Below are 24,674 nucleotides of genomic sequence, written 5' to 3'. Positions count from 1 at the left end.
CTCATACTCAACGATTACTTGGAAATTGTTCTTGTATTTTCCTATCATTGCTTAAGTTTATTTTCCATTGACGTACCACCAGCTTAAATGGTTGGTTGAACGAAGGCTATCGGTATATCGTTTAACCACTGCGTAAATGCATGCATATAGTTTGTTTAATCTATAATTGAAATGTATCATTTGGGAGCGACCAGTTCTCTTTGAATGAAACACGATTGTGTTTGTACGATTGAGTGGGTTTGATGATGTCAAATAAATCATCTAGTGGAACGCATCAACCAAACTTGAAATTGTGTCAAGTTAAACAAATAGCCTCTCATGTATAAACATACAAATATTTCAGATTGAAAGTAATAAAATGGTTCAGGGAGACGGCACTCTTGCAGAGAGCGAGTATGGCTCGATCTTCTCCATTTCGGGGCCTGTCGTTATCGCCCAGGAGATAAGTGGAGCTGCTATGTACGAATTGGTTCGAGTTGGGCACATGAAACTAGTTGGGGAAATCATCCGTCTAGAAGCAGACACTGCTACTATACAAGTATACGAAGAAACATCAGGCTTAACAGTTGGCGACCCTGTGCAAAGGACAGGAAAGCCTCTCTCAGTCGAATTGGGTCCAGGCATTTTGGGGTCAATCTTCGATGGAATCCAGAGGCCCCTTGAGGTTATCGCTAAGATGACTGAAGACATTTATATTCCTAGAGGTATCAATATCACGTCATTGGACAGAAAAGCTCTCTGGGAGTTCAACCCTACAGATTTTACGGTACATAAACTTTACCTGGATCTTATTTACGAGAATGTCAATATTTTTTCCATTTTCATGGATCCTATTTGAATTTGTTTATCATACTGGATGAACACATGGTTTTTTTGGTGAAGTCCCATTTGTACCAAGGTCCATTTGTACCAAAATGAAAAATCGGTCCCGTTTGTACCAAAATTATTCTTGCGATTTCTGATTGGTCGAACTGTGAGCCAACGAATTATTACATTAATTTTCTACTGTTCCAACAGAAGAAAACTTTCTACTATTCAAACAGAAAAAAACTAAACAGCAGAATAGTGACCGCCGCAGTCGCACCAACGTGTTGCGAGCCTGTCAAAAGAGGGTAGGACTCCCTATACATGCGAATGCAATAACTGTAGAGACCTGAAGAAATTTACACTTATAACTGAAAACTAAACTTTGAACACTGCAATGACTGAGTTTTATGCGAACCCTTGGATTTTATTCCTAAATCCTTTGTTATTATTATTATAATTATTATTATTATACGAAAACTAGAACCGGTTATCGTGGCGACGCGCGCCCACCGGCGATCCTAAACCAAGAGCTTAAAGTAGTCGGCTTAGTAGTCTTTGGCTAATTGAATATTTTTGGTAATAACGCGATTAAGTTTTTATTTACTATTATGGTACAAATAGGGCTGATTTATCATTTTGGTACTTTTGAATACCCACCGTTTTTTTTGAAGACAAAATGAACATTGTTAATAACTCTAGTTCAGTTTCGATAGTTTCGGTTTAGTGAAGAGATTTTTTAAGTTTAAAGAGTGAGTGATACCATGCAGCATAAGTACTATGGCTATTTTTTATGAATCGAAATCGACATTTAAAGTGTGGAACTTGCGACGGAAATTGTTTTACAATCAGACACCAGACTGTTTTTCTAATTATGTAATTGCTCCAGCTTTCGAAGAAAGTAAGGAATATATATGCTCGGGGTAGTTTTTTTATTCTGACCAATTTTCAAAAATATTTCTCTCGGGGGATCTATCCATGGAATCTATCATAACTCGAAAACTACAAGAACTTGAGCATTAATATTTAGCGTAAAGTTTCGCAATCCTTCAGAGTGACTGCACCTTACTATAGTGTTGGGAATTTCAAGTTTTATAAATTTTTTGTGTAAATTGAAGTTTCTGAAAAATTAAAAAGAAATCATAAAACACGTCATTTCTCGAAAACTACAAGAAGTTGAGCAGTCATATTTGGAGGCAAGATTATCAATCCTTGAGAGTACTCTTACAGCACCCAACTACAGGGTTGGGAATTTCAAGTTTTGTAGATTGAGTTTTCTGAACAAATCTCGTACAGTAAAAGGATTTGGGCATTCATAATTGGAGACTAAATTCGCAACCCTGAGGAACTTTGACAGAATCCCACTATTGTGTTGAAAACTTTTAACTCAGTGGAAGAAACACTAGATTCAAACTGGAAAATCGAAAAGAAAAAATTATTAAGTATTGCTATATACGATATAGCTTAACCACGCATAGATACGTTAAACCCTTAACTGTTGCAAAAAAAACGCTTAAACATGGCAAGATACGAGTCACCCGCCTTTAAATATAGCATAGATTGTTTCTTAATCTTTTCCGATAATTTCTTTGAATACATTTTCAATATTTTTCTGTCGATATATTTCTTTTTCATTCGTTTCTGTTTTTTGTCCGCGAATACGTTTTTCGATCTCATTTGAATTAAAACAAATAACTCATCAATTGAAAACTTAGAGTGAAAAATTTTTGCCAGAATTGTTATCAATACCATTTTTTGAATACCTGATTTTTCAAGAAATTTCATCTGGTCAAATTCAGTCAAGTTTCATCTGGTCAAATCGCTATCTGGCCAAATTCAGTGCTTCATAAAAAATCAGATTATCTGATTATGAAGGTTCTGTTTATCGTCAGTTTCGATTTCAGTTCAGTATCTTAGGGTTCTTTTTTTGTTATGGCTAAAGTTCCTTCTGGAAAACTCCTTATGCGAAAGAAGACTAAATAGTTGATGAATTTTTTTATATGACACATATCTAACTTCGAAAGGATGAATGACGAGACCAGCTGATCTGAAAATTGTAACCCGATGTGCCTACTTTACTCCGACTGTCCAAAATGCCTAAATTTTAGGTTTTTGTCAGATCCTTTCATCACACCACATAAAAAACAACACTAATTTGAAAGAAAAAGATGGCAAAATTGTTTGTTCCAACCAAATTCCTTAAAAATTTATTCTGTGATTCTTGCGTATAAACCGGCTATCCTTGTTTTCCATTAATTAAGAGTAATGAACGTAGTGAAGACTCTTTTATAGGTCTTGGTGATTTTTTCTTGTTCTTTTTTCATAAAAAAGTCTTAAAATGCTCTAATAACTACAGATGTGCATTCATACATATTAATGCATTTATGATTGCACTTAGGTACCTATGCACTTTTTGAGTTGAATTGAAACTCCTCTGCTGACAGTTATGTAAATAGCACTCTGCAAATACGAACGTGGAAATGGCACAAAAAACGTGAACGATTTCTAGTTTCGAAAGTGGAATTTAATTTTTAGATTTCCAGCGGATTAAAAACTTTACCTGTTGATCCAGTTTTCTACAATCGGGTTCATGTTATCAAAAAAGCGCCAATCATAAATTGTTCTGTAAATTCAAAGAGCTTAAGGGGCATCTATTTTTTTTCTGAAATTCGAAAGATTTTCTTAAAGAAAGTCAGTGTTTTTTTTTAATGTTCGCTTGCGTTCATTACTCTTTTCCAATATTTGATTGGCTATGTTTTCTGTTTTAGCCGTAAATTTTCATTCGATTTTCGGCGAATTGGGTAGCGGCTTTACTTTTGTCGGCTTACTAACCTAATTTTTTGTTTTCTCGATTCCAGTCGGGACCTTTTTTTAACAAAATTTTAGACTATCGCCAGTATGCTTTTTTGTCGGCTTAGTTTTGGAAGTTGGCCTTTTTCTATCATTCCGAATCCGCTTTGTAAAAATTCTAATGGTGCGTGAAGAGCAGTTTTTTTTCGGATTAAGCAATTTAATAATTTTTTTTAACAAAAAATTGATTTTCGAGTGTTTTGCAAATTTTTAATTGTTCATTTTGTTTGTCCGTGATTATAATTATTCCTTTTTGTATTGCTAGTGACGCTAAGCTCTACTTCTCCTCTGTGTTTCAAATTTACGCATTACCTTTCACATCAGTATCTATAGAAAAAATATCAGACAATTACATCCAGCTTAAGCTGGGCTCGCTAGATGGCTAGCTATTGAAATAGATTTAGCGAGATAGCGCAGCTAGTAAAAGCACTGGACTCAATTTCTCGGGGTTTTGAGTGCAGAGGTTCGAATTTTTTCGGCATTTTTTTTCTCCACGTTTTTTTAGATTAGGTTTTGAGTTCCTCCCCTCTTTCTTTTTTTTTGCCTGTGTTTGCGAAGTGCAGCTCCGCCTCTGTGTTAAATTATAGTATAGTACAATGCGCGTCTGAAATAGGGCGACTGACTTGGATATGTGTTTTTTTTGCCTCATTTTGTAATTGGCTTTGTTTCACATAGATTGTTTTCTGCAACTAATTAATTAAAGCATGTTTTTGTCGATTCTGTTTCCGTTTACTTGCTTTTTTCCTTTTTTCCTATGTTTCATCAAAGCCACCAAATGATCTGTTTGTAATTTTTGTTACATGTTAAGGCGTTAAAACCTCCCTACAACAAAAAGAAAGTTTCTCGAGCATCGGATTCTTTCGAGGAAACAAGTCTTCCGCTCTTTTTTTTGGCTTCATTTTTTCTTCCAATAGCTTTTTGGCTGAAAAACTTAAGAGATTCTAGACAACGAAGAAATATTGAGTTTGAAGATATGAAAATTAATTTTTTTTTTTTTTGAAAAATTTCATTTACAATTTCGATTGACAGCTAAACATTCAAATTCAATTGCAAAACTAATGCGGTTCTCTGATTCTAAATTCTCTGAGGTTGCAATGGAATTATGTTGCTTCCTATTTGATATTCTTGGCGATGGATTGTGCGAAGTGCTCTTCTTGTGGTCACCCTGTAACTTTTTAGTATGTTCAAGTAATAATTCGAGAGAACAAAGTGAAAGTTTTGTTTTGTTGAAGGTGGGAAGTCATATTAGCGGCGGAGATGTGTTCGGAGTTGTGCCGGAGAGTTCGCTAGTGCAAAATAGAATCATGATGCCTCCGAATGCAGCAGGAACCATTACTTACATTGCGCCTCCTGGTCAATACTCTCTGGAGGATGTAGTCCTGCAGGCCGAGTTCTGTGGCGTGAAATCAAACTACAATATGCACCAAATTTGGCCTGTGAGGCAAATTAGACCCTATGTGGAGAAGCTGTCTGCCGATCACCCGCTGCTAACTGGACAAAGGGTGCTGGACGCCCTGTTTCCTTGTGTGCAAGGAGGAACAACAGCCATTCCAGGGGCTTTCGGGTGTGGCAAGACTGTGATTTCCCAGGCACTCTCCAAGTACTCGAATAGTGACGTCATCGTGTATGTCGGGTGTGGAGAGAGAGGAAACGAAATGGCGGAAGTGCTCAAAGATTTCCCAACGGTTAGCTTTAGTTAAAATTATGGCATCAAAAATTTTGACTCTTTTGGCTGGAATTATTCGTACAAAAAGAGTCTTTCCTGGTTAAAAATGCCAATTAAGACCCTGAAAGTTTCATCCTCTGTCAGACGCGGATCTAGTATTTTCTCGAGGGATGGGGGGGCAGATTTTCAAAAAAAAATGAAAATTTAATTGACTTTTTTAGGTTGACCAAAGTGATTTTCTGAGCGCTCTCAGAACACTATAAACTGTTTTGACACTATAAAGGCACTGTTTTGACACTATAAAGGCACTGTTTTGACAATATTTGCTGAGCCGCAAGTAAATTTTTGAAAAAAAGGTCAAAAATGCCGTTTTGGCCACTTTCGAAAATTTTGATTAAAAAATTTCGTTTATTCGGCGCGTGCGGTCCGCTTCCAAATAAGTATGCATTGGTGCCAAAGGTGCCTCTTGAAAAAAATAAGGTTTAGTCGGCCAAAAATGGATGATATAAAATAATATCATAGTGGCGTAGATTGTTGAACTGATGTTTGTTTTAAGCTGACAATGACGACGAATGACGGAAAAACAGAGAGCATCATGAGGAGGACGATAGTGGTGGCAAACACCTCCAACATGCCAGTGGCAGCCAGAGAGGCCTCCATCTACGCCGGAATCACAATCGCCGAATACTTCCGAGACATGGGTCTAAACGTCAGCATGATGGCTGACTCCACTTCTAGATGGGCCGAGGCACTCCGAGAGATCTCGGGTCGTCTGGCCGAGATGCCGGCAGATTCGGGCTACCCCGCGTACCTGGGAGCCAGGCTTGCGTCCTTTTACGAAAGAGCGGGCAAAGTGAACTGCATTGGATCGCCAACTCGAAAGGGCAGCGTCACTATTGTCGGAGCGTAAGTAGTAAAATTTATTCATTAGCAGGGAATTTGTTAATTATGCTTGCGAAGCAAGTGTTTTAGTGCGAAGCTTCTTTTTTTCCCCAACCGAAGTCGCGAATTTTGGTGCCACTTTTGGGGCACCTTTACAGCTTTTTCATAGCATGTGCTTTGACATTCGAAGAGTAATAAGTTAACACAGTTGATGCGTTTTCAATTCATCAAATGAACCGAAAAAGTGATTTGTTTCAAACAACATAACAATAATGAAAACTCGTTTCAGAAATTTTTTAACTCAATATATCTGCTTACGAAGAGCAGCTTCGCCTCTGTGTTTAATCCATGTTGTATATCAAATATGTCGAAACAATTTGCATCCCATGTGAAAAGGAAAATTTCATGAAAAATGTTTTATGTATTTTCGTATATCAATAATTATTAGCATGTTTTATCCGCTTCATTAATGCGCTACCACTGCTGCCTTGTTTTTACAATTAGAGGATGTGGTAATTATCTATGATAATAAGGTCTCATAGCGCAGCTGCGTAGGCGAGGGACTCATAATAGTTAGTCTGCTGTTCAGTGGGTCGAATGCCGTAGTTTGTGATTCGATTGCCAACAAACAAATTTACAAGCGTATCTTTCCATATTTACTTCTGTTTTTCTTGTATTTTACAGCTCAAGTGGCCTTAGAGGGCTTGAAAGTTTAATCTTTTTTCTTTAAAATCTATTTTTTGGCTGTACTGGTGTTTGCTCAAAGATTGACGGCTTAGTTGTCTGATCACTGAAATTCCTTGTGATCTGAGCAACTTTCATTGTAGTTCATTTTAGTTTCAGATGGACGTAAAGATGGGGCTTAAAGATTTTTTCATAAGCGCTTTTCTCTTCGTAAGTTTTCGTTCCGTTGCTAATTTAATATGCTAATTATAGTGAAGTTCTAGTAAGATATACAATAACTAATTTTTTTTTCATCTTTCGTTTTTTTTCGACTTGTTATTTCTTTTATTTATGTGTTGTGATACTCTGCTTCGACGCTGTGAAAAACTTAGTAATTAATTCGAAGCTGAGTGTAGAGTTTTAAGGAATAATTTTTCAAAAATTGGGCGCGCATCATAATCAAGAAGAAGGCGATTTTTTCTAAATCGCAGAAGTGCTTTGGATTGTCTTAGATTTGTTGTGTTGTTTTTTTTCTCTTCGAATACTTTAAATTGTTGTGAATTATGACACTTTGTTGTTCTGACAGTCTAATTAGTAATTTTAAAAGAGTTTTCACATGTTTTCAAGTTATGAAAATAATGGCACCACTGCATCGAAATGAATAGTCAGGAAATGTTCGTTCCAGACAATTCGCTGGACTCGGCTCATAACGTTTGTTTTCATAACAGTTACGCAGGGCAGTCCTTTGTTTTCTAAAATAAAAAGAACAATTTTACCCTTGTGATAAATAAGGATATTGCGACCGGGTACTTGATTTTTCCCGTGAACAACTTTGTTCAAAGGGTGGCTGAAATTGGTGGTCATCTTCAAATCTAGTTTTATTATTCTTTTAAGCCCTTTATTTGATTCCTTCTTAATATGATAGTTTTTTGAAGAGGGCTAAAGTAGCCAAAAAGTTTTCAAAATCATATTCAATTTCTTTGTTGACATGTTTTTGTCACAGTCCATGTCAGATTACTTGCCGCCTGGTTTTTTTTTCACAGTGCTCGTTTTTCTATATATAGTTTTTCTATATATAAAATTAAGTTTTTTTTGAATATATTTAATTGCGTAAATATTGTGTCATTAAACTTGCGAAAGCAAGTCTCTTGTAATCGGGAAGTAGACTTTTTTTCCTTAAACAAATATATATTTTTTACATTTGTAAGAAGTTGTGAAGTAGCTTTATTAGTGAACCCTAGCAACTTCGAGCAATTCCTTCCTACTTGGTCTTGAAGGAACGCGCTTTCGTATGTACCCTAAAATCTAGGGAACGAGTCTTGGCCGGATCTTGTTTTTTTCTCGTATGTATTAAACTGATAGTCGGCTTAGTTGCTACATCAGATAATTATTTTGAGGTGTCAGCATTTTCATAGTAAATGCAAGTGTTTATGATTTTCACCTGTTATTCGTTAAATTTATAGCCCTGACGTTGTATATTTTCTTGGTTTTCTGTTAATGTTTTTTCGCTTGAAAGATTTTTTTGGTATAAATGGTTTCGGAATATTTTGGCTTATCTGCCTTATTTTGTGTCGCTTCAAAAACGAAAATTGTTGGAAATTTTCAAAGTTTTAAAACTTTATTATTCAAAATTTTTTTTGACAACAATTTCTTTGGCATTTTTGTTTTCGGTCCAATGGACGTCTGCCATTTGTTGTTGGTTAAGTGGCCGCTCGATAAATAGAAATAGCCTATTTCGCACTGGTGGTTTTGTTTTTCTGTTTTCTGAAATATTTCCATTTTGCAAGAGTTTTTTTGTTCGGTTTTGTTAGATCCGTCTACGCTTGCGTTGTATTGCAAGTATTTAAAGCATCGCTTCTGTGTAGATTTGTGATGTTTATACACACTATAAGTTTCCGTTACAAGTATAAACGTTCAAATGAACACCATTTTTTGGACTGCATTTTTTCATATCAAGTTTGTTCTTTTTTTTAAACTAGCAAGCGCAGTATGTTAGTATGACTCTACTTTTTTCCAATTTGCAAATAGAAGTGCTCATTTGGTGGTACTCATGTTTTACTTACGATCTCTAGCATTGGAAACTTCACAACATCAGTTTTCTGCTTTATTTGGCTAGTGTTTGTCGATCCTTAAGCGTGCGTGGTTGAGAGGGAAGGATGTGACACTCCAAATTTCGAGGTTGCTGTTTCGAATACAACACGTAGCGAAGCTTTAAATTTTTCTATGAGGATAATTTCTATTTCACCTCAATGAGATGTTTTCTTGTCGTTTTCTCGCTAGTGTTTGCGAAGCGCAGCTTCGTCTCTGTGATTTTTTAATAATGACAACAATTTCTTATACCTTTTCTTAAACCTGTTTTCGACTCAATGGCCTCTAACCAAGTATTTTTGGATTAGTTGCCGCTTGTTACATGATACTTAAAGCTTTCGTTTTGCTGTTGATTGATTCTCAGCTGCTTGTCTGACAATGTTGTTTTTTAATAAGAAGTCATGAAGTGAGTTCAGACTCTTATATAGGTCGTTGAATTTTCATTTTCAGTTTGTCCTACTCTGGTTATGTTGTATGGCAAGTAATGCGAAGCTCCGCTATTCGTCTGCTTACTTAATATTATTTTTCAGCATGTTAATTTGATTTTTCATGTCCACACTCTGATGGAGGCAGGGTAATTTCTACCATAGAATAAAAAAAGAAAAGAATAGATATTTTTGTTAATATTATGCTCAAGTCAAAGAATGGCATACAAAGATCTGGAAGATCAAATGAAGCTTAAATAATAGAATTAGAACAAATGGATAGAGTTTGTAATATAATGTTATGCAAAGATGAAGAAGATCAAAGGAAACAAAAATTAATGGCGTTTGTACGGATGCATATAAATAGACCCATTGTCCAATCTGTGTTCCAAAGCCCTTCTGGTGAATTAGCGCTGATTTCAGAAATGGCGCATCTACTTTCTAAGTATTTTCAGTAATCATAAAACATATGACGGTTGATATTCTCGTATTTTCTTACATTCAATCATTGCTTTGTTCTTTTTGTAATAGACTTTTTTGTAGGTCAATGAGACTTAAATATAGTTTTTTGTTAAGTTCATAAAAATGCTGAAATCAAATGTATCCACTGTAAAAATAGAATCACTGAGATACGACTGAAAAGAAGGCTGATGATTTTTTTGCGTTCTGTTCCTATACAAAAGAGAAGTAGATTATCTTCTAAATGATAGTTCAGTGTCCGGACATATTTGGCCCAAAACTTATAAAAAAACTTAAATTTGATTAAAATCGGTTAAATTAGAATTGACATTTTTATATTGGACACAAATGCTTAGAGAGTTTCAAACTTTCCAGTCTATTTTGTCCAAGACACGAAAGTCCAATCACTTCAATTCAACACATTGATTAGGTAATTGAGAACTGGACTTTTTCCCGTAAACAAATTTTCTTATAAATCTGTAATAAATTAAATTTGCCTTATAATTGAACCTTAAGAACTTTCAGTCTCGTTCCAGGGCGCGGATCTAGGAATTTCTCGAGGGGGGGGGGCTGATTTTCAAAAAAAAATGAAATTTTTGTCGACCTTTTTTTTTAGGTAGACTGAATTGATTTTCTGAGTTCTCCCAAATCACTATAAAGACCCTAATTTGACATTTTCTGCGCCGCTGGTAAACTTGTGAAAAAACTGGCCAAAAGGTATTTTTGTGCACTTTTTGGAAAAACTCGACCAAAAAATCGCGTTTTTTCGGCGCGCGCTCTCCCCTCAAAATAAGTGTAGATTCGCGCCTTTAGAAAAAATTGTATGGTCAGTCAGCCAAAAATGGGTATATCAAATAGTACAAAGGGGGGCCCTTTGGGTCGGCAGCGGTCGAATCCCTGAGGGAGGCCTCCGCCCCGCTCCCCCCACCTCATTTTGCTACTGCTCCTTCCCACGTAGCCTTGCGTAGACGTGGTTGCCTTTGAACGCTACGGTTTGGGATTCGAGTCACTGCCTGTACTTGTTTTTTCAAGAGTAATGAACGTAGTGAGTACTCTTATATAGGTCTTGCTGATTTTTTTTTCAGGAGAAGTCTTATAATTTGTTCACGCTCAATTTTGATTTTTCGCGGTTTGACTTGGGATTTTTTTTAAGTTCAGTGCATTTTCATTGTTAAAAGGAAGGCAAACTCCACTATCGAACAGCAAAATTGTAAAGGTCACGAAAAACGTAATTGACTTCTAATTTCGAAAATGGAAATTAATTATCAGATTTCCCTGCGAAATAAAAATTTTACCTATTGATCCAGTTTTCTCAAAATGGGTTAATGTTGACAAAAAATTGTCCATCATGTTTTTTTTAATTCAAAGATCTTTAAGGCCATCTATTTTTTTCTTCGAAATTGAAAAGTTGAAGATTTGTGAAAGAACAAGTTTTTTTTTCAGTTTCCTTGCGTTCATTTCTCTTTTCTTTCGGTCAGTTGGCTATGTTTCAGTAAGTATGAAATAGAATTTTTTCGGGAAAAATTGTTCTTTTTTGGTCAAACGCTTGTCTGCATATATTCTATCGGCTTATTTGTCATATCACGTTTTTTTCTGGTGCTATACGTATTTTATCTTGGTTTACTCCAGTAATTTGAAGAAAAAAAAACATTCAAAGCTTAATCATTCAAAAAAATTCGCAGCAACAATTTTTCATGGCATTTTTGGCTCAATAAGCTTGTATCCACGTATTGTCGTCTTAGTGGTCGCTCGATCTTTTCTAAAAAATTTATTGCTGGTAGTTGTGTTTCTGGGCTTTTTTGTATGTGCCAGTTTTTATTCTGTTTCCTAGCGTTCATTGACACTTGTCTGTCTTTGTAGTCTATAGATAAAAACCAATCAATCGATTCACGCAATTATCTGAAGTAACAAAATACAGATGGGAAGCTTTTTTTTAAATAGATGCAGCCTCCAAAATGTTAATATATGAAAAAATCGTTTGGGTTCGCAATTCAAATTATCTACCATAAAAGGTTTCTTCGTTTGAATGTTCAGTAATGTATCAGTATTTTGCATTTAGTTCAATTAATTTTGAGTATGATCTTAAAAATGTAAATGTGTCAGTTTGTGAGTGGTAGGAAAAAGCTGCGAGTCGATGCACATTTTTCTTTTAACGCATAAATATAAATAAATTGGCTTGAAGACACGCGGTTGCTTAACAAACTTTCCGCTACGTTGCTCTAAAAAGCAAAAAATTAAAATCGGTTTTTCTCGACAGAATTTTTTCGGCATTTTTTACACTGGCGAAAGCAAGAGCGTGGTAATCAGGAACGATACTTTTGCTTGTAAACAAGTTTTGTTACATATCTGCATATTCTTGATTTTCCCTATTTGGTATAGAGGTACTAAGGTTATTTTGCACTCAAGGTTTGTGATTCGAGTCCCGGCAGAACCTTGTTTTTTCAGTATGTTGTAAATGGAATTTTTCTTGGAAGAATTTAATTGTCGGTCTTTCGTTAATATGCTCATTTTCTGTCGGCTTTTTTCTAAAGCATGGATTTTTTCTTAATAAAGCTGACAGTCGATTTTGAATCAATTCTTTCTTTATCAAAATGGTTTCAACTTATATTTTATGATTTTTATGATTTTAGATCCCTTTTCATGTATACTTCATTTCTTTTATTGAGTATAAGCAAGCTTCACTATCGTAAAGGTCACTAAAACGTGACTGACTTTAGCCTCGAAAATGGATTTTAATTTAAGATTTCCCAGCGGAATAAAGAATTGTCTATTGATCCAATTTACAGAAATTGAGTTTCTTTTATTAAAAAAATGTCAATCATGAATTGTTCTTGAAATTCAAAGATCTTTAAGGCCATCTGATTTTTCGTTGAAATTTGGAACTATTTTTTTCTTCCAAAACAAGTCAGTATTTTTTAATTGTTTGTTTGCGTTCATGACTCTTTTCGAACTTTCTATTGACTCTGTTATTAGTTTTTTTTTGGAAGAAAACCTAAGCTCCCCAATTAGGAAAGCGGAAAAACTTGAAATTGTAAAAAAAAACTTGAATAGTTATTTGGTTCGAAAGTGGATTTAGTTTTCCCAGTGGAATGAAAATTAACATATTGATCGTTTTATCTAATTCGGCAATGAGAATAAGGCTTATGTGAATAGTACTAACTGTAGAATACTCTTGAGAGAGCTTCAGCTTAGAGAATTTCGACAATCCGAAATCGATAACAACAAATTTATGCATGTATATGTAGTTGTATATTTTGTCTGGGGGGCGATGTTAGCACAAAATCATTTGAACCTTTTCATAGGGTGACTAATAAAAAACTCCATTTTTTAAGTTTCTTCGGCTCTGGCCTAGAAAAGGCCCTGGGACCGAATCTGGTCTGGACCTTTTTTTTCAAAAGGAATCCATTGTCAGCCTATTGTTTGACTGCTTGTTTCGCCGTCTTTGTTTTCATATCAAAGGATTTTTTTTGTTCTGCTACCAATTGTATTGTAACTGCAAGTATTCTCGATTTTTTGCTGAAACTAAATTTACTAAATGTATTTAGTAATTTCCTTTTCTTTAGCCTTATAGCTTTTTGGCCTTATTTGGTTTGGCTTAATTTTTTGGGCTTCCTGGACAAATCTCGTTTGAAAAGAAAATCGATGTTTATCCTTTGCGTGTTTCTGAAGAAAGCGGAAAAATTTTTTTAATTTCAGAATTTTCCATTTTTAAAGAGTAATTAACATTAGTGAAGACTCTTATATAGGTCTTGGTGATTTTTTTTCGTTTTTTTTTTCAGGAAAAAGTCTTAAAGAGTCTAATAACTACAGATGTGCATTCATACATATTAATGCTTTTATGAATGCACTTAGGTATATATGCACTTTTTGAGTTCAATTGAAACTCGTCTGCTGAAAGTTATGTAAATAGCACTCTGCAAATACGAACATGGAATTGGCGCGAAAAAACGTGAACAATTTCTAGTTTCGAAATTGGAATTTAATTTTAAGCTTTCCAGCGGAATAAACACTTTACCTATTGATCGAATTTTTCAAGTTAGGTTAATGTTTACAAAAATAGAGCCCATTGCTGTGCAAGTAACTCTGAGATTTCCGACAACAATGATGTTAATGCAAAAATCAAAAATACTTTTAAAAAAACATCGAAAAAATTCCAAATTTTCTTTCATTTGTTTTCGTAAGTGTAAAAGAACTAAATGATTTTTTTCTGTAGGTTTTGTTGATTTTTTTGGGGGAAAGTCCTAATCTTTGTTCACGCTCAAATTTGATTTTTAGTGGTTTGATTGTTGACTTTTTTACGATCAATTCGTTTCCTTCATTAAATAAGCTAACTCCTTTATCGGGCAGCAAAAGTGCAAACGTAATTATAGCTAAAATAACTTGTAGAGGAAATAAATTGTGGGCTGTAAGCCTCTATTCAAGTTTCGTCTAATGTAGTCTGTAAACGAAAATTCATTCACCAGTTTTCCTCAACAACGAGACATTTGATTAGAATCTGAATTACGATCAATAATGTTCATATGAATTACCATACTTGTCCCCTACGAGCTTTTTGAGGCAGCCAAAATCGGGAAGAAAAAAATCACACCACGAGCGTGGTCGGATCAAAGCGCGCTTGGGCCTATATATTTTATCAAGTTTTCAAGTTATTCAGTCGTTTTTTGGTTTCCCTGAGTTTATTGACGTGGCAGACTTCCAACTGCCTGTAGACTGTTTTTGTTGCGAGATATTTTGTATTATGTTGATTTACCAATATAATATGAAGTGAGAGATTCTGACATTTTGATGCTGCCAAGTCGTGACTTTTTAGACATACATTTTCCAGAACATTTCGAGTTGTCATTTTGCATAATTGTTGGTATATACTGCTGATTTAATTTAACCGGACACAACGAACAACATAGGAAAATTCAAACGCATTTTTCTCAAATTGATTCAAGATTAGAGAAAAACTGAAGAGAAGAGGTTGTGTAGAATATATCCAGAAATGGAGCATTTTTTCGAAATTTGTATAAGAGAATAAATTTCTGGTTGGTAGACTAAAACGGTCACTTTTACTATAAAATCAAAATCTTTGCTTAAAACAAATTTCAAACATTTCGCGCAAAAGTGTGGAAGTTTTACCTTATAAAACTTTGTTGGGCTATCTGAGAGACTTCTTTAGATATAATTTTCTAATCAATTAACTCGGTAGTTTCAGCGTAATTCTTGATTTATTGAAAAAAAGCCAAAATGACCCATTTTTGGGGTAAATTTCTGGTTGAGAAATTCAAAAATTGATTCTGGTGAAATTCTAAGCAGCTTTTGTTTTCTTCACTTTTTGCCTAATTAATCTTGACCAAATTTGAGAAAAAAGCGTTTGAATTTTCCGAGGTTGTTTATTGTCCGGATAATTGAAATCACTGCAATTTTGTTGTTCGAACAATGCGAAATGAGAAATAAGCATGGGCTCTCCGTTTTTCAAATTAGGTTTTCTATGGCTGTTTTTTGAGTATATCTTGATTAAGGGATATTTTGAATATGTTTCTAGTTTTGTTAAATAGGATAAGTTTTATCAGAAAGTGTCAATCATAAAATATTCTGGAAAATCAACAGAATTAAAGGCATATATGAAACTCAAAACTTTTTGGTTTGAAACTCCAAAGTTGAAAAATGTTCTGAAAAATGGATCGTGAGTTTTTGTTATATGTTGTTGTGATGAATGTGTTTGTGCTGTTTGTTAGTGTGTCTCCTCCGGGAGGTGACTTCACGGACCCCGTGACCACGGCCACTCTGGGCATCGTGCAGGTTTTCTGGGGTCTGGACAAGCGACTAGCCCAGAGGAAGCACTTTCCCTCCGTCAACTGGAACATCTCCTACTCCAAATACATCAAGGTCACTTTTGTTTCCTCAATATTCAAATGTTTTAACAATCGAATGTTTTAACAAAATTTTAACAGAGTAGACGCTTGATAAGCTGACATGGACAACTTACATGATGTTTGATGGCCCTACTAGTGTGCTAAGTTTTCGTGATTTTCACTTCGGTCGAAACCTATATTTTTCGTTTTTTGATATTTTCAAGAATAGCTTTTTTCTTGCTGTCAGTTCGAATTCTGTTTATGCTATTTAGCCCGGTTGTGATCCAAAATGTATATTTAGCACACATATATGTTGTAATGTGAAGTATCTTCACCTTTTTTTTACAAGGACACATTTTTTTACGAGTAACTCGTTTATGAGAAAATGAGGCGCAAAAATTGTAAATTTAATCAAGAAAAATTTGAGCCTCTAATTTGGGAGAACCCTGGATGCCATAAAGAGTAGAAAAACAGAGAGCTATTAGCATTAAAATCTTTTTACTTGCCCAAAGGTGTTATATTTTGTCTATATTATTGCCTCGATTGGTGGTAATCTCTTGTTTTGTTAGCTTCATAATTATGCAACAGGATTGAAGCTCATTTTTTGTTTTAAAAAGAAACGGTTTTTGAGGTTTGATGTGAAATGAAACAGCAGTTGCATTGAATGGACATAGAGTAGTTGTTTATTGTGTGTTGTGTGTTAGGCTCTGGACGACTTCTTCGACAAGAACTACCCCGAGTTCCCTGCGCTGAGGTCGAAGGCGAGGGAGATTCTGCAGGAGGAGCAGGAGTTGAGTGAGATTGTGCAGCTGGTGGGCAAGAACACTCTGGCCGAGAAGGACAAGGTCATCCTGGAGACTGCCAAGATCCTCAAGGACGACTTCCTGCAGCAGAACGGATTCAGTCCCTACGACAAGTCAGTGCTCCACCATCTCACAACACTACACTACTCACTCCAATAGATACACCCACACACACACGCACACACACACACACACACACACACGCACGCACACACACACACACGCACGCACGCACAATACTCACCGTTTTAGGGCCTAAAATCACCAAACTGTAAAACAAGCCATTATGTTTTTATCTCTTTTTGGAGCAATTAATTACAACTAATCAGATTCTAACCTTATGAATCAAGTTAAAAATATGTATAGATTATAACATCTTTTTGGCACGTGTGATGGAAAAGTGACGTGGCTTGGAGCCAGTTGTTAGCTCTGAAAGGTCTCCTACTCAAATGTTCGTCTGGTTGCCTTTCTGAAAAAAAATCAAAGTGTTTCATTGTAATGGAAGCAATATTAGTTTGCACTATATACACCTGCCCTGCACTATTGTGAGTGAGCATACGTTCGTTCTCTTCTCGCATGCAAATTGTTGAAATGATCTCAAGGTTAATAGTTTCTCTTTGTGTATTGTGTACAGTACGAGAGAGAGCTAGACTACTTCTAAATATTGATTTATGAGCATGCTATTAGGCATTTTTTTTTATTGCTTATCGATCGTTGTCCTAAAATGTTAATTTATTGTGATAGGAAACAGACAGACGCGTCCCTCACATGTTTTCCGCTTCGCTTTCTCCAGTCTAGCCTAAAAAGAGTGCAGGAGTGTTAAACATACAACTTAGGATCTAGGTGCCTGGATGGGAATTGAAAAAGACGACTGGGCTACTTCTATCTGTTTTTGTTTTTTTTGCTCATAAAGGTGATAACATTTACGGAAAAATGCGAACAAAAGTTTTCATTTTGGGAATAAAATGGAACAAATGATAAGTTACTTGTATTTTAAGTTCAATTAATTGCCGATCAATGAGAGATAATGGAACATACACGTTGTTTATAGATAAAGTTATAATCATAAAGTTCACCTGAGAAATAATATTTAATCGATTTTCGATCACTTGTAAATTCTCATAATTTGTTTTTTTTTTCAGATAAGATAGGTCCTTGACATTTTAATTACAAGCTTACAGCATGATATTTGAGTTGCGCAACCTGCTACTGTGTTACTAATTCAGCAATGACCAGAACTTCCTCTGTGAAAGATATTTGGAAAAAGTATTTTAATTAGGCTTCTAATCCATCCTCTGAATGATAGGCGGAATTGTTGATTTTGATAATTTTCGATCTCATTCCAAAAGGGACTCCATCACAACAAACACTTTTCCCTCTCTTTTCCCCCATTATTGTTTGCAGGTGGGCGGAGTACTTAAGATATGAGAGAAGGAAGGGTCATTGCTCTATAGAAGTTCGCATTGTGCAAATTTTAAAGTTCACGCACTCACAAGACCTGTCGTAAAGTTCCTCGGGCGTAATATTTTGAGTTAAAATAGATCTACAAATAATCCATCAACAACACCTGCTTCACGCGAACGCAAAATACAAATAAATATTGATTTTCATTGTTCCAAAATGGAAGGGAAAATGACAGCGAGTTCGAATTTTTTTTCGGTCCGCCTCTTTTCAATCTTACGTGGTCGATTCAAATGCGGCGGAATTGGATAGAGTAGGCGTCCTTCTTCAGCTCATTTTCAAAGGTCAATGAACGAAGTGAACACTCTTACTCAAGTCGCGTTGCTTCTTTTTTTCACGAAAAGTCTCAACATTTCATCGCGCTCAAATTTAATTTTTCGTTGTTTCTTTTATTTTAATTCTCATTAATTTGCTAAAAGGTTGTCAAAACTTTCCAATTGTGAATGTGCAAATAGCACTGAAAAATAGTGTATGAATCGCAGTTGCAATAAAGTTTTTTCGATTTCCCAGCAAAATTTAAAATTTAGATATTGATCCAGTTTTCTTAGATCCATTTAGTTTGATAAACTCGATCATAAATTTGTTTAAATTCTAAGAGCTTCGCAAAGCTTAGTTGGAGATAAGTACAACTTTGTTAAAACTTAGAATTGATTTAACAGTTTAAGATTAAGCAGCGCTCTGATATTATTTGGAGTGAAAATTTTAAACCTAATTGGAATTGATTTTTTGCGAAATCATGTCCCGGTTCATGGTTACTTGCGTGCGTGATCGAAAGAAATAAGCGTTTTCACTAATTTAAGTGTAAAAGAACTCACTTATAAGATGATTTCCACTGATATAAGTCTGGACGATTTTTTCTTCAAATGCTCTAATATTTACAGAAGTGCATTCATAAATATTAGTGCATATATGAATGCACTTAAGTGTATGTGCGCTTTTTCAGTTCCATTCAACTAAGCTTACAAGTACGTAATTTGCGCTCTCTAATTACGAAAATTCCAACGTTCCAAAATGGCGCAAAAAACGTGAACGACTTCTAGTTCGAAAGTGGATTTTAATTTTGAAATTTCTTGCGGAATTAAATGATTGCTCACTGATCCATTTTATAAATAAATTAGGTCAAATTTATCAAAAAAAGTCATTTTTTCCCGAAATTCAAAGAGGTTTAACCTGTTTTTTTTTCGAAAATCGAAAGCTGAAATTTTTCAAAATTTTTTACTTGTCCCTACTTGGGTATGTTTTAATAGCTTAGCATTCTTTTAGATTTTACTAATGTGTCGATTTCTTATTTAGTGCAAGTTGTGTTTATGTGCTTTTTTTCAGTCAGCAAATATTTGAGATTAGATTGATAAATTGAAAGCTAGGAAGCCAAGGAAGTACTTAAAGTTATCATTTTTCAGAAGCGGCCGTCTTTGTTGTTCCACAGCATAGATGCAGGCGATTTGAAATGAAAGCTGCAGGTCCAATTTGTTGTCACGTTAGAGATCAAGTGACCCGTATAAAGTTGAAAGCGTTATTAATCTTGTGACTCAGTTTTTAAGAGTCCATGAACGTAGTTCAGGCTCTTTTAGGTCCCGATGTTTTTTTTTTTGTTTTTTTTTTTTTTTCGTTTTTTTTTTCAGGAAAAATTGTTAAGTTTGTTCAGGCTCAAAATTTCGTTTTGCGGTTTGACTGTTGACTTCTTTTTAAGTTCAGTTCATTTCCTTCGTTAAAAGGAAGGTAAACTCAATTATCGAACAGCAAAAGTGTAAAGGTCACGAAAACGTGACCGACTTTAAGTTTCGAAAGTGGAATTTAATTATCGAATTTCTCCGCGAAATCGATATTTCAACTACTGATGCAATTTTCTCAAATTGGGCGAGTTTTTTCAAAAAAAGTGTCAATCATAAATTGTTCTAGTAATTCAAAGAGCCTCTAAGGCCATAATGATTAACTTTTTGAGGGTAATCGATTACAGTTTACTAAAAAAAGCAAGTGCCTAGAAAAGCAGGGATACTCTACAATACGTAATTCGCGGGGCCGAAATTAGCGGGGGGAAGGAGTAGAAGGGGTCGTCGAGCATAAAATAAAAGCGCCCTTCAAGTCTTATACTGGTTTAACGATGATTTGTGTATAAGACAGTTTGATTTTAATAAAAACTCTCAAACGTCTAATTCTAATGTTGATTTAATTAGTACCATCTAGGTTATCTCTTTTAAACGCGTGAATGGCGGATTATTTATATAGTTAATTGAAATGCAATTTTGTTTGAGTGGCTATGCATCAAATGAAATAAATTTAGGTTATCTGCCTCAAATAGGGTACTTAACTGGAAAACTCTTTTGTTTGAAAAAGGGACTTAATTTGAAACAAATTACGCTGTTATAAGGGGGTCAAGTTGTAGTGGGTTTATCTTGTTACGGGGTAATAAAGTAGGGGTTTTAAAATTTGGGTGAAATAGTTTGGTTAAAGAGTAGGGTTCTGAAATTTAGTTCGGTGTCAATCAATCAGGTTGCATTTTAAACTTGGAATCAGTGTGTCTCTTAAATATGCATTTGGTAATATCGTGAGAAAAGAAATTGTGGTTGTTTCTGATATCTTTTTTTTGTTCACTAATTGGACTCAAAGTTTTATCGATGGGTTGTCATTTTGCTTTGTTCGTTTTTTATAAATTTAAGATATGTGCAGACTTGGTTGCTTTCATAGATTTACTGAGTTTTGTGAAAATTTCGGCTATAGTTGTGGTATTTTTTTATTTTAGGTGTTTCAAGTTTTCTTTCTTGCTTTTTCTCTCAGTTATGGGGAATGATTATATGTACGGTCTTGATGTTCTAATTTTTCCTGGTTTTTATTGCTTATTTTTTTGATAATTTTTTTCCCTTAATTTTGGTAGTTTGTGGACAACAATTTTGAACGAAACTTCACATTACCCTCATATTTTGAGAAAGCAGCTAATGTAGATTTTAATTAAAACAATTTCTCTAAGTAAGTCTCTTTCATTATTCTTGGTGAAATCAATACAATTTTCTACTAGTTAGAAAGGTTATACGTTTTTCAATTTGATTTGTAATAAATTCAAATTCATTGAATCATAAGAGCAGTGGTGACATCCATGCTTGAGACGAGAAAGGCTTAGAGTTCGAGTTCAACCGGGACCTGTTGTTTTGTTAAGTTTTAAACTATCGCCTGTCTGCTTAGTTTTTTCGACTTAGCGTAAGAAAGCAGTGAATACACGCGTACTATACAGTGTTCGAAAGTTTGTTTCACCTGGTTACAAAAGTTTTAAAAGGTCATCGTGTTTTAAATTAATTGGTGGGGTTGAAATGTGTTTTTTAAGCTCGCTTCTGTATATGAAAATGTTACGTTACAAGTTTGTTGTAGAGAACTATGAGTAGGATTTAAGTTTTTTGTTTCATTACGACATGTAAATTGGCCTTGTAAGGGACCAGAAACTTCTCAAATCGCTCATTGTTTTCGTGATTATCATTTAAAGGAGTTTATATTAACTCATTTTTCTGAGGCCACTTATTTTACGAGATGCATCGTTGAACAAATGTTAAACATTGCCGAAAACCACACAGTGTGAAATAAAATATTATGTCAGCAACTTTTTTTCCCTTTGATTTGGCCAACTGTGCCCTCTGTCAAAGAGTCGCTTTGCGAACTTTTTTCTCTGCGTCAGGAAACCTCGTCCTTATGTCTTATTTTGTGCACATTAAATTGAAATATAAAAAATAGTACGCATTGAAAAAAATGGGTCGGCAGGACCAATAGTGGTTGCATGTGTAATAGAATTAGTGATTAGAGGTACTTAGATGGTTTATATTGTGTGTGAATGTTGTTTAGGTTCTGTCCCATGCACAAGACAGTGGGCATGTTGAAGAACATCCTGCACTTCCACCAGAGGGCCACTGATGCAGTCACTCCCTCAGGCAAGGCCATACTTACTTAGTACTATCGAACACCTAGGTTTCTTTTTTTCGCGTGAATAACTTTTCTTACAAATCTGTAAGAAATTGTGAAGCTGGTTTATTAGTGAGCCTTCGCAACTTCGAGACTCCTTCTTACTTGGCTTAGAGCTAACGCCGTTGCATTCATACCTTAAGCTCTGGGGTTTGAGGCCCGGCCGGACCTTTTTGTTTAGTATTTATGTTCACCAGAACAAAATTTCAATTTCTTTTTTGCCGGTAAACATTGATATACCTAACAGACCTCCGTTTGTCTGCGCAAGTTTTGTCGGCTTAGCTGCCAAATCACGGATTTTACTTGTTCTGTAAGCAATTTTCATTGAAGTTACAAATCAAGTTGTTCAATCTAATTCAAAGGGGACTTGAAAATTTGTAGTTATTTTTTTAATTAGTTTTTTTTTCGGCTCCACTTGTTCTACTCAAAGATTGTCGGCTTTGTTTCCTCTCCGTTAGTTTTGTTCCGTTGCTATTTTAATATTTAATTTTCTGGCTTTTTTTGCCTAGACTGAACTTCTTTCGAGACATACGAAAGTTCCAATTTTGGTAGACCTAGTATTTTTCAACAGTTTTCATTTGTTTTTGATAGACTTACATTTTTTGTTTGTGTTGTATCACAAGTGTGGCAAAGCTCATCTCCGAGTCTGTCTTTATCGTGTCAGTTCATCATTAGATGGCTATCTTGCCATCTGCTTGACTATTTTCCCACTCCCCGCACCCTTCTCTCAATTTACAAAATACTGGGAGGGAGGAGACAGATAACAACGTTCAAAGTTCACATGTGCTCAATTGTTATTTAGGTATTTATAGAGATGGCTATTTGCTACTGAGTTCCATACGAGAGTGAAAAGCTAAAGATATCCTGATTATGCTCACATCAGATGGTTTTGCTCGAAAACAATTTGTTAAGTAATATGGTCTTGCAAGTTTAAATTAGCCACATGAACTTTTTTCGGTACAAGAAACCAGAAATTGTGCGATTGTTTTATCTGAATACTTTGGGATCTTATATGTTTTTGTTCCGACCATTGAAAATGGGCAGGAACTTCGTATTCGGGTGCGTTTTAGTTTTTTCTTTTTGTTTTCCACGCAAAATCAGCTATCACGAATAATCATCGGACTGGGTTGAGTGATATATCATATTGAAGCCCTTTCAGTCGTGATTCGAACCAATTTGCGTCGAGAAAAACCGGTTTAAAATTTTTGATTTTTTGTCTTAATTCGAGCGAATAAAGCAAGCGAGCAGGCTTACAAGCTGAATTATACCTAATTTAAGACCTTAAAACTTTTTTTTGTTCAGTTTTTTTTTGTTTTTCTAATCATTTTTCTACAAAATTTTGTCCAATTTGCCTATACTACTATGACTGTCTAATATGCCTAAATTATATTTTATACGTCAGATCTTTTTATCAAACCAAGCAGAAAAAATACAGTCTTTCGGAACATTCTGTGCTACTTGCTGAGTAAGCGGCTATACGTGTATCAAATTGCAATGAGTGAGGAGGTAGAGTGAAGATGTAGCTGACATTAATGTGTGTCTGTTGCCTCTGCAGGTGACAAGAAGAGTAAGATCACGTGGAATGACATCCGGGACAACATGGGGGAGGCGGGAGGGGTGATCCACTCGGTCACTTCCATGAAGTTCCTCGACCCCAACGAACTCAGTCGCGAAAAGATGGAGGCAAGTGTTTTATTCACAATACCATTCATTTACATACTACACGAGCGGATGTCTCAAGGTTTCAGTTCTCTAATTAGGATTAATTCTTAACTTTCATTTGTGATATTCTGTAGATGTCATTTTGTACCATGTGTTCACAGGTGGAGTTTGGAGGAGTACAGAAGCGAATAGACGATAGATTCGCTCAACTAGTCGACGAGTAATTAGAAGAAATTCGCAATTCTAGAGACGAGTGAAATGGTATGACATAGGCCGCATCCTATTTAATAGCGTGAAGTGAGTTACTGGATCGTTGGGCAGACAATATTTTTAATTACTAAGAACTTTTCCACGTGAAAATAATTTTGTTCATTTCGAAGTTTTATTTTTTTTGCGTGCTTCGCTCACTGAAATAGTTTGTAATATTTCTAGCCAAATTTTTTTTGTCTGCCCTTGGCTATTGAGTACCCTTGGTAAAAAAACTGCGGCAATGATTGAAAGTTTTCTGCCTACATTGGCAATACGACGTGACTGCTGAGATAGGAACTGTTGATTACCTTTACATGTTTTCTGATGGTACCGAATAAGTTTTTCTTCTATTCCAAGTCTGAAAGTATATGCCCTTATAGTTGTACTTTGTTTATTAATCTGAGCATAAACCTCAGCTTTCATATTTATCAAATCGGAGCCATGTATTAACTGATGATTTGTTTTTTAAATATTGAATAACTGTATATTTGGCAATGTTAAGTTAGAAATTAGACAAATCGCTATATTATATACTTGCATATTATTGCTGTCTTCTGACTGAGTTAATAATCATTTTGAAATTATGGAACCTGCATGATACATATGATTTATACTGATTCAAATTCAGTTTTTTGCCTATTCACTTTTCATCTAAACGAAAATATTTTGGTCGAAGTGGCGGTTGAAATGACAACCTTTGAAACGCAAACAACCTTCAAAGCAACTTGAAACGAAATTTTTTACAAGGAAGTTTGTCTTAATTTTTGAAGGCGACAATTCGTAACAAGCACTTTTATTGTATGGTAAGCGTGAGCTTCGATGGTCAAACTGATGCATCGTCAAATGTGAGCGAAGCGGTACAAGCATTCGCTACTCACCA

The 24,674-nt window shown here is 35.1% G+C and overlaps 1 protein-coding gene and 1 long non-coding RNA gene across 2 annotated transcripts; one reads left to right on the top strand and one right to left on the bottom strand.

The window, feature by feature from the left end:
- Positions 1 to 265: 265 nt before the first annotated feature.
- On the top strand, positions 266 to 24,437 carry LOC134846934 (V-type proton ATPase catalytic subunit A-like). Its single transcript, XM_063864377.1, has 8 exons — positions 266 to 766; positions 4,887 to 5,339; positions 5,877 to 6,226; positions 15,561 to 15,711; positions 16,382 to 16,593; positions 21,767 to 21,852; positions 23,439 to 23,566; positions 23,707 to 24,437. The coding sequence occupies exons 1-8, from the start codon at positions 359 to 361 to the stop codon at positions 23,767 to 23,769; spliced, it is 1,851 nt and encodes a 616-aa protein (XP_063720447.1). The 5' UTR covers positions 266 to 358; the 3' UTR covers positions 23,770 to 24,437.
- LOC134846935 (uncharacterized) lies at positions 16,863 to 18,443 on the bottom strand. The gene is made up of 3 exons (XR_010162837.1): positions 17,467 to 18,443; positions 17,249 to 17,279; positions 16,863 to 16,949 (listed from the first exon to the last, which is right to left on the bottom strand). It is a non-coding gene; the product is annotated as an uncharacterized LOC134846935 (long non-coding RNA).
- Positions 24,438 to 24,674: the final 237 nt, after the last annotated feature.

Source organism: Symsagittifera roscoffensis, chromosome 5, assembly GCF_963678635.1.
Source record: "Symsagittifera roscoffensis chromosome 5, txSymRosc1.1, whole genome shotgun sequence".
Lineage (NCBI taxonomy): Eukaryota > Metazoa > Xenacoelomorpha > Acoela > Convolutidae > Symsagittifera > Symsagittifera roscoffensis.
This window is presented reverse-complemented; position numbering and strand designations above follow the sequence as displayed.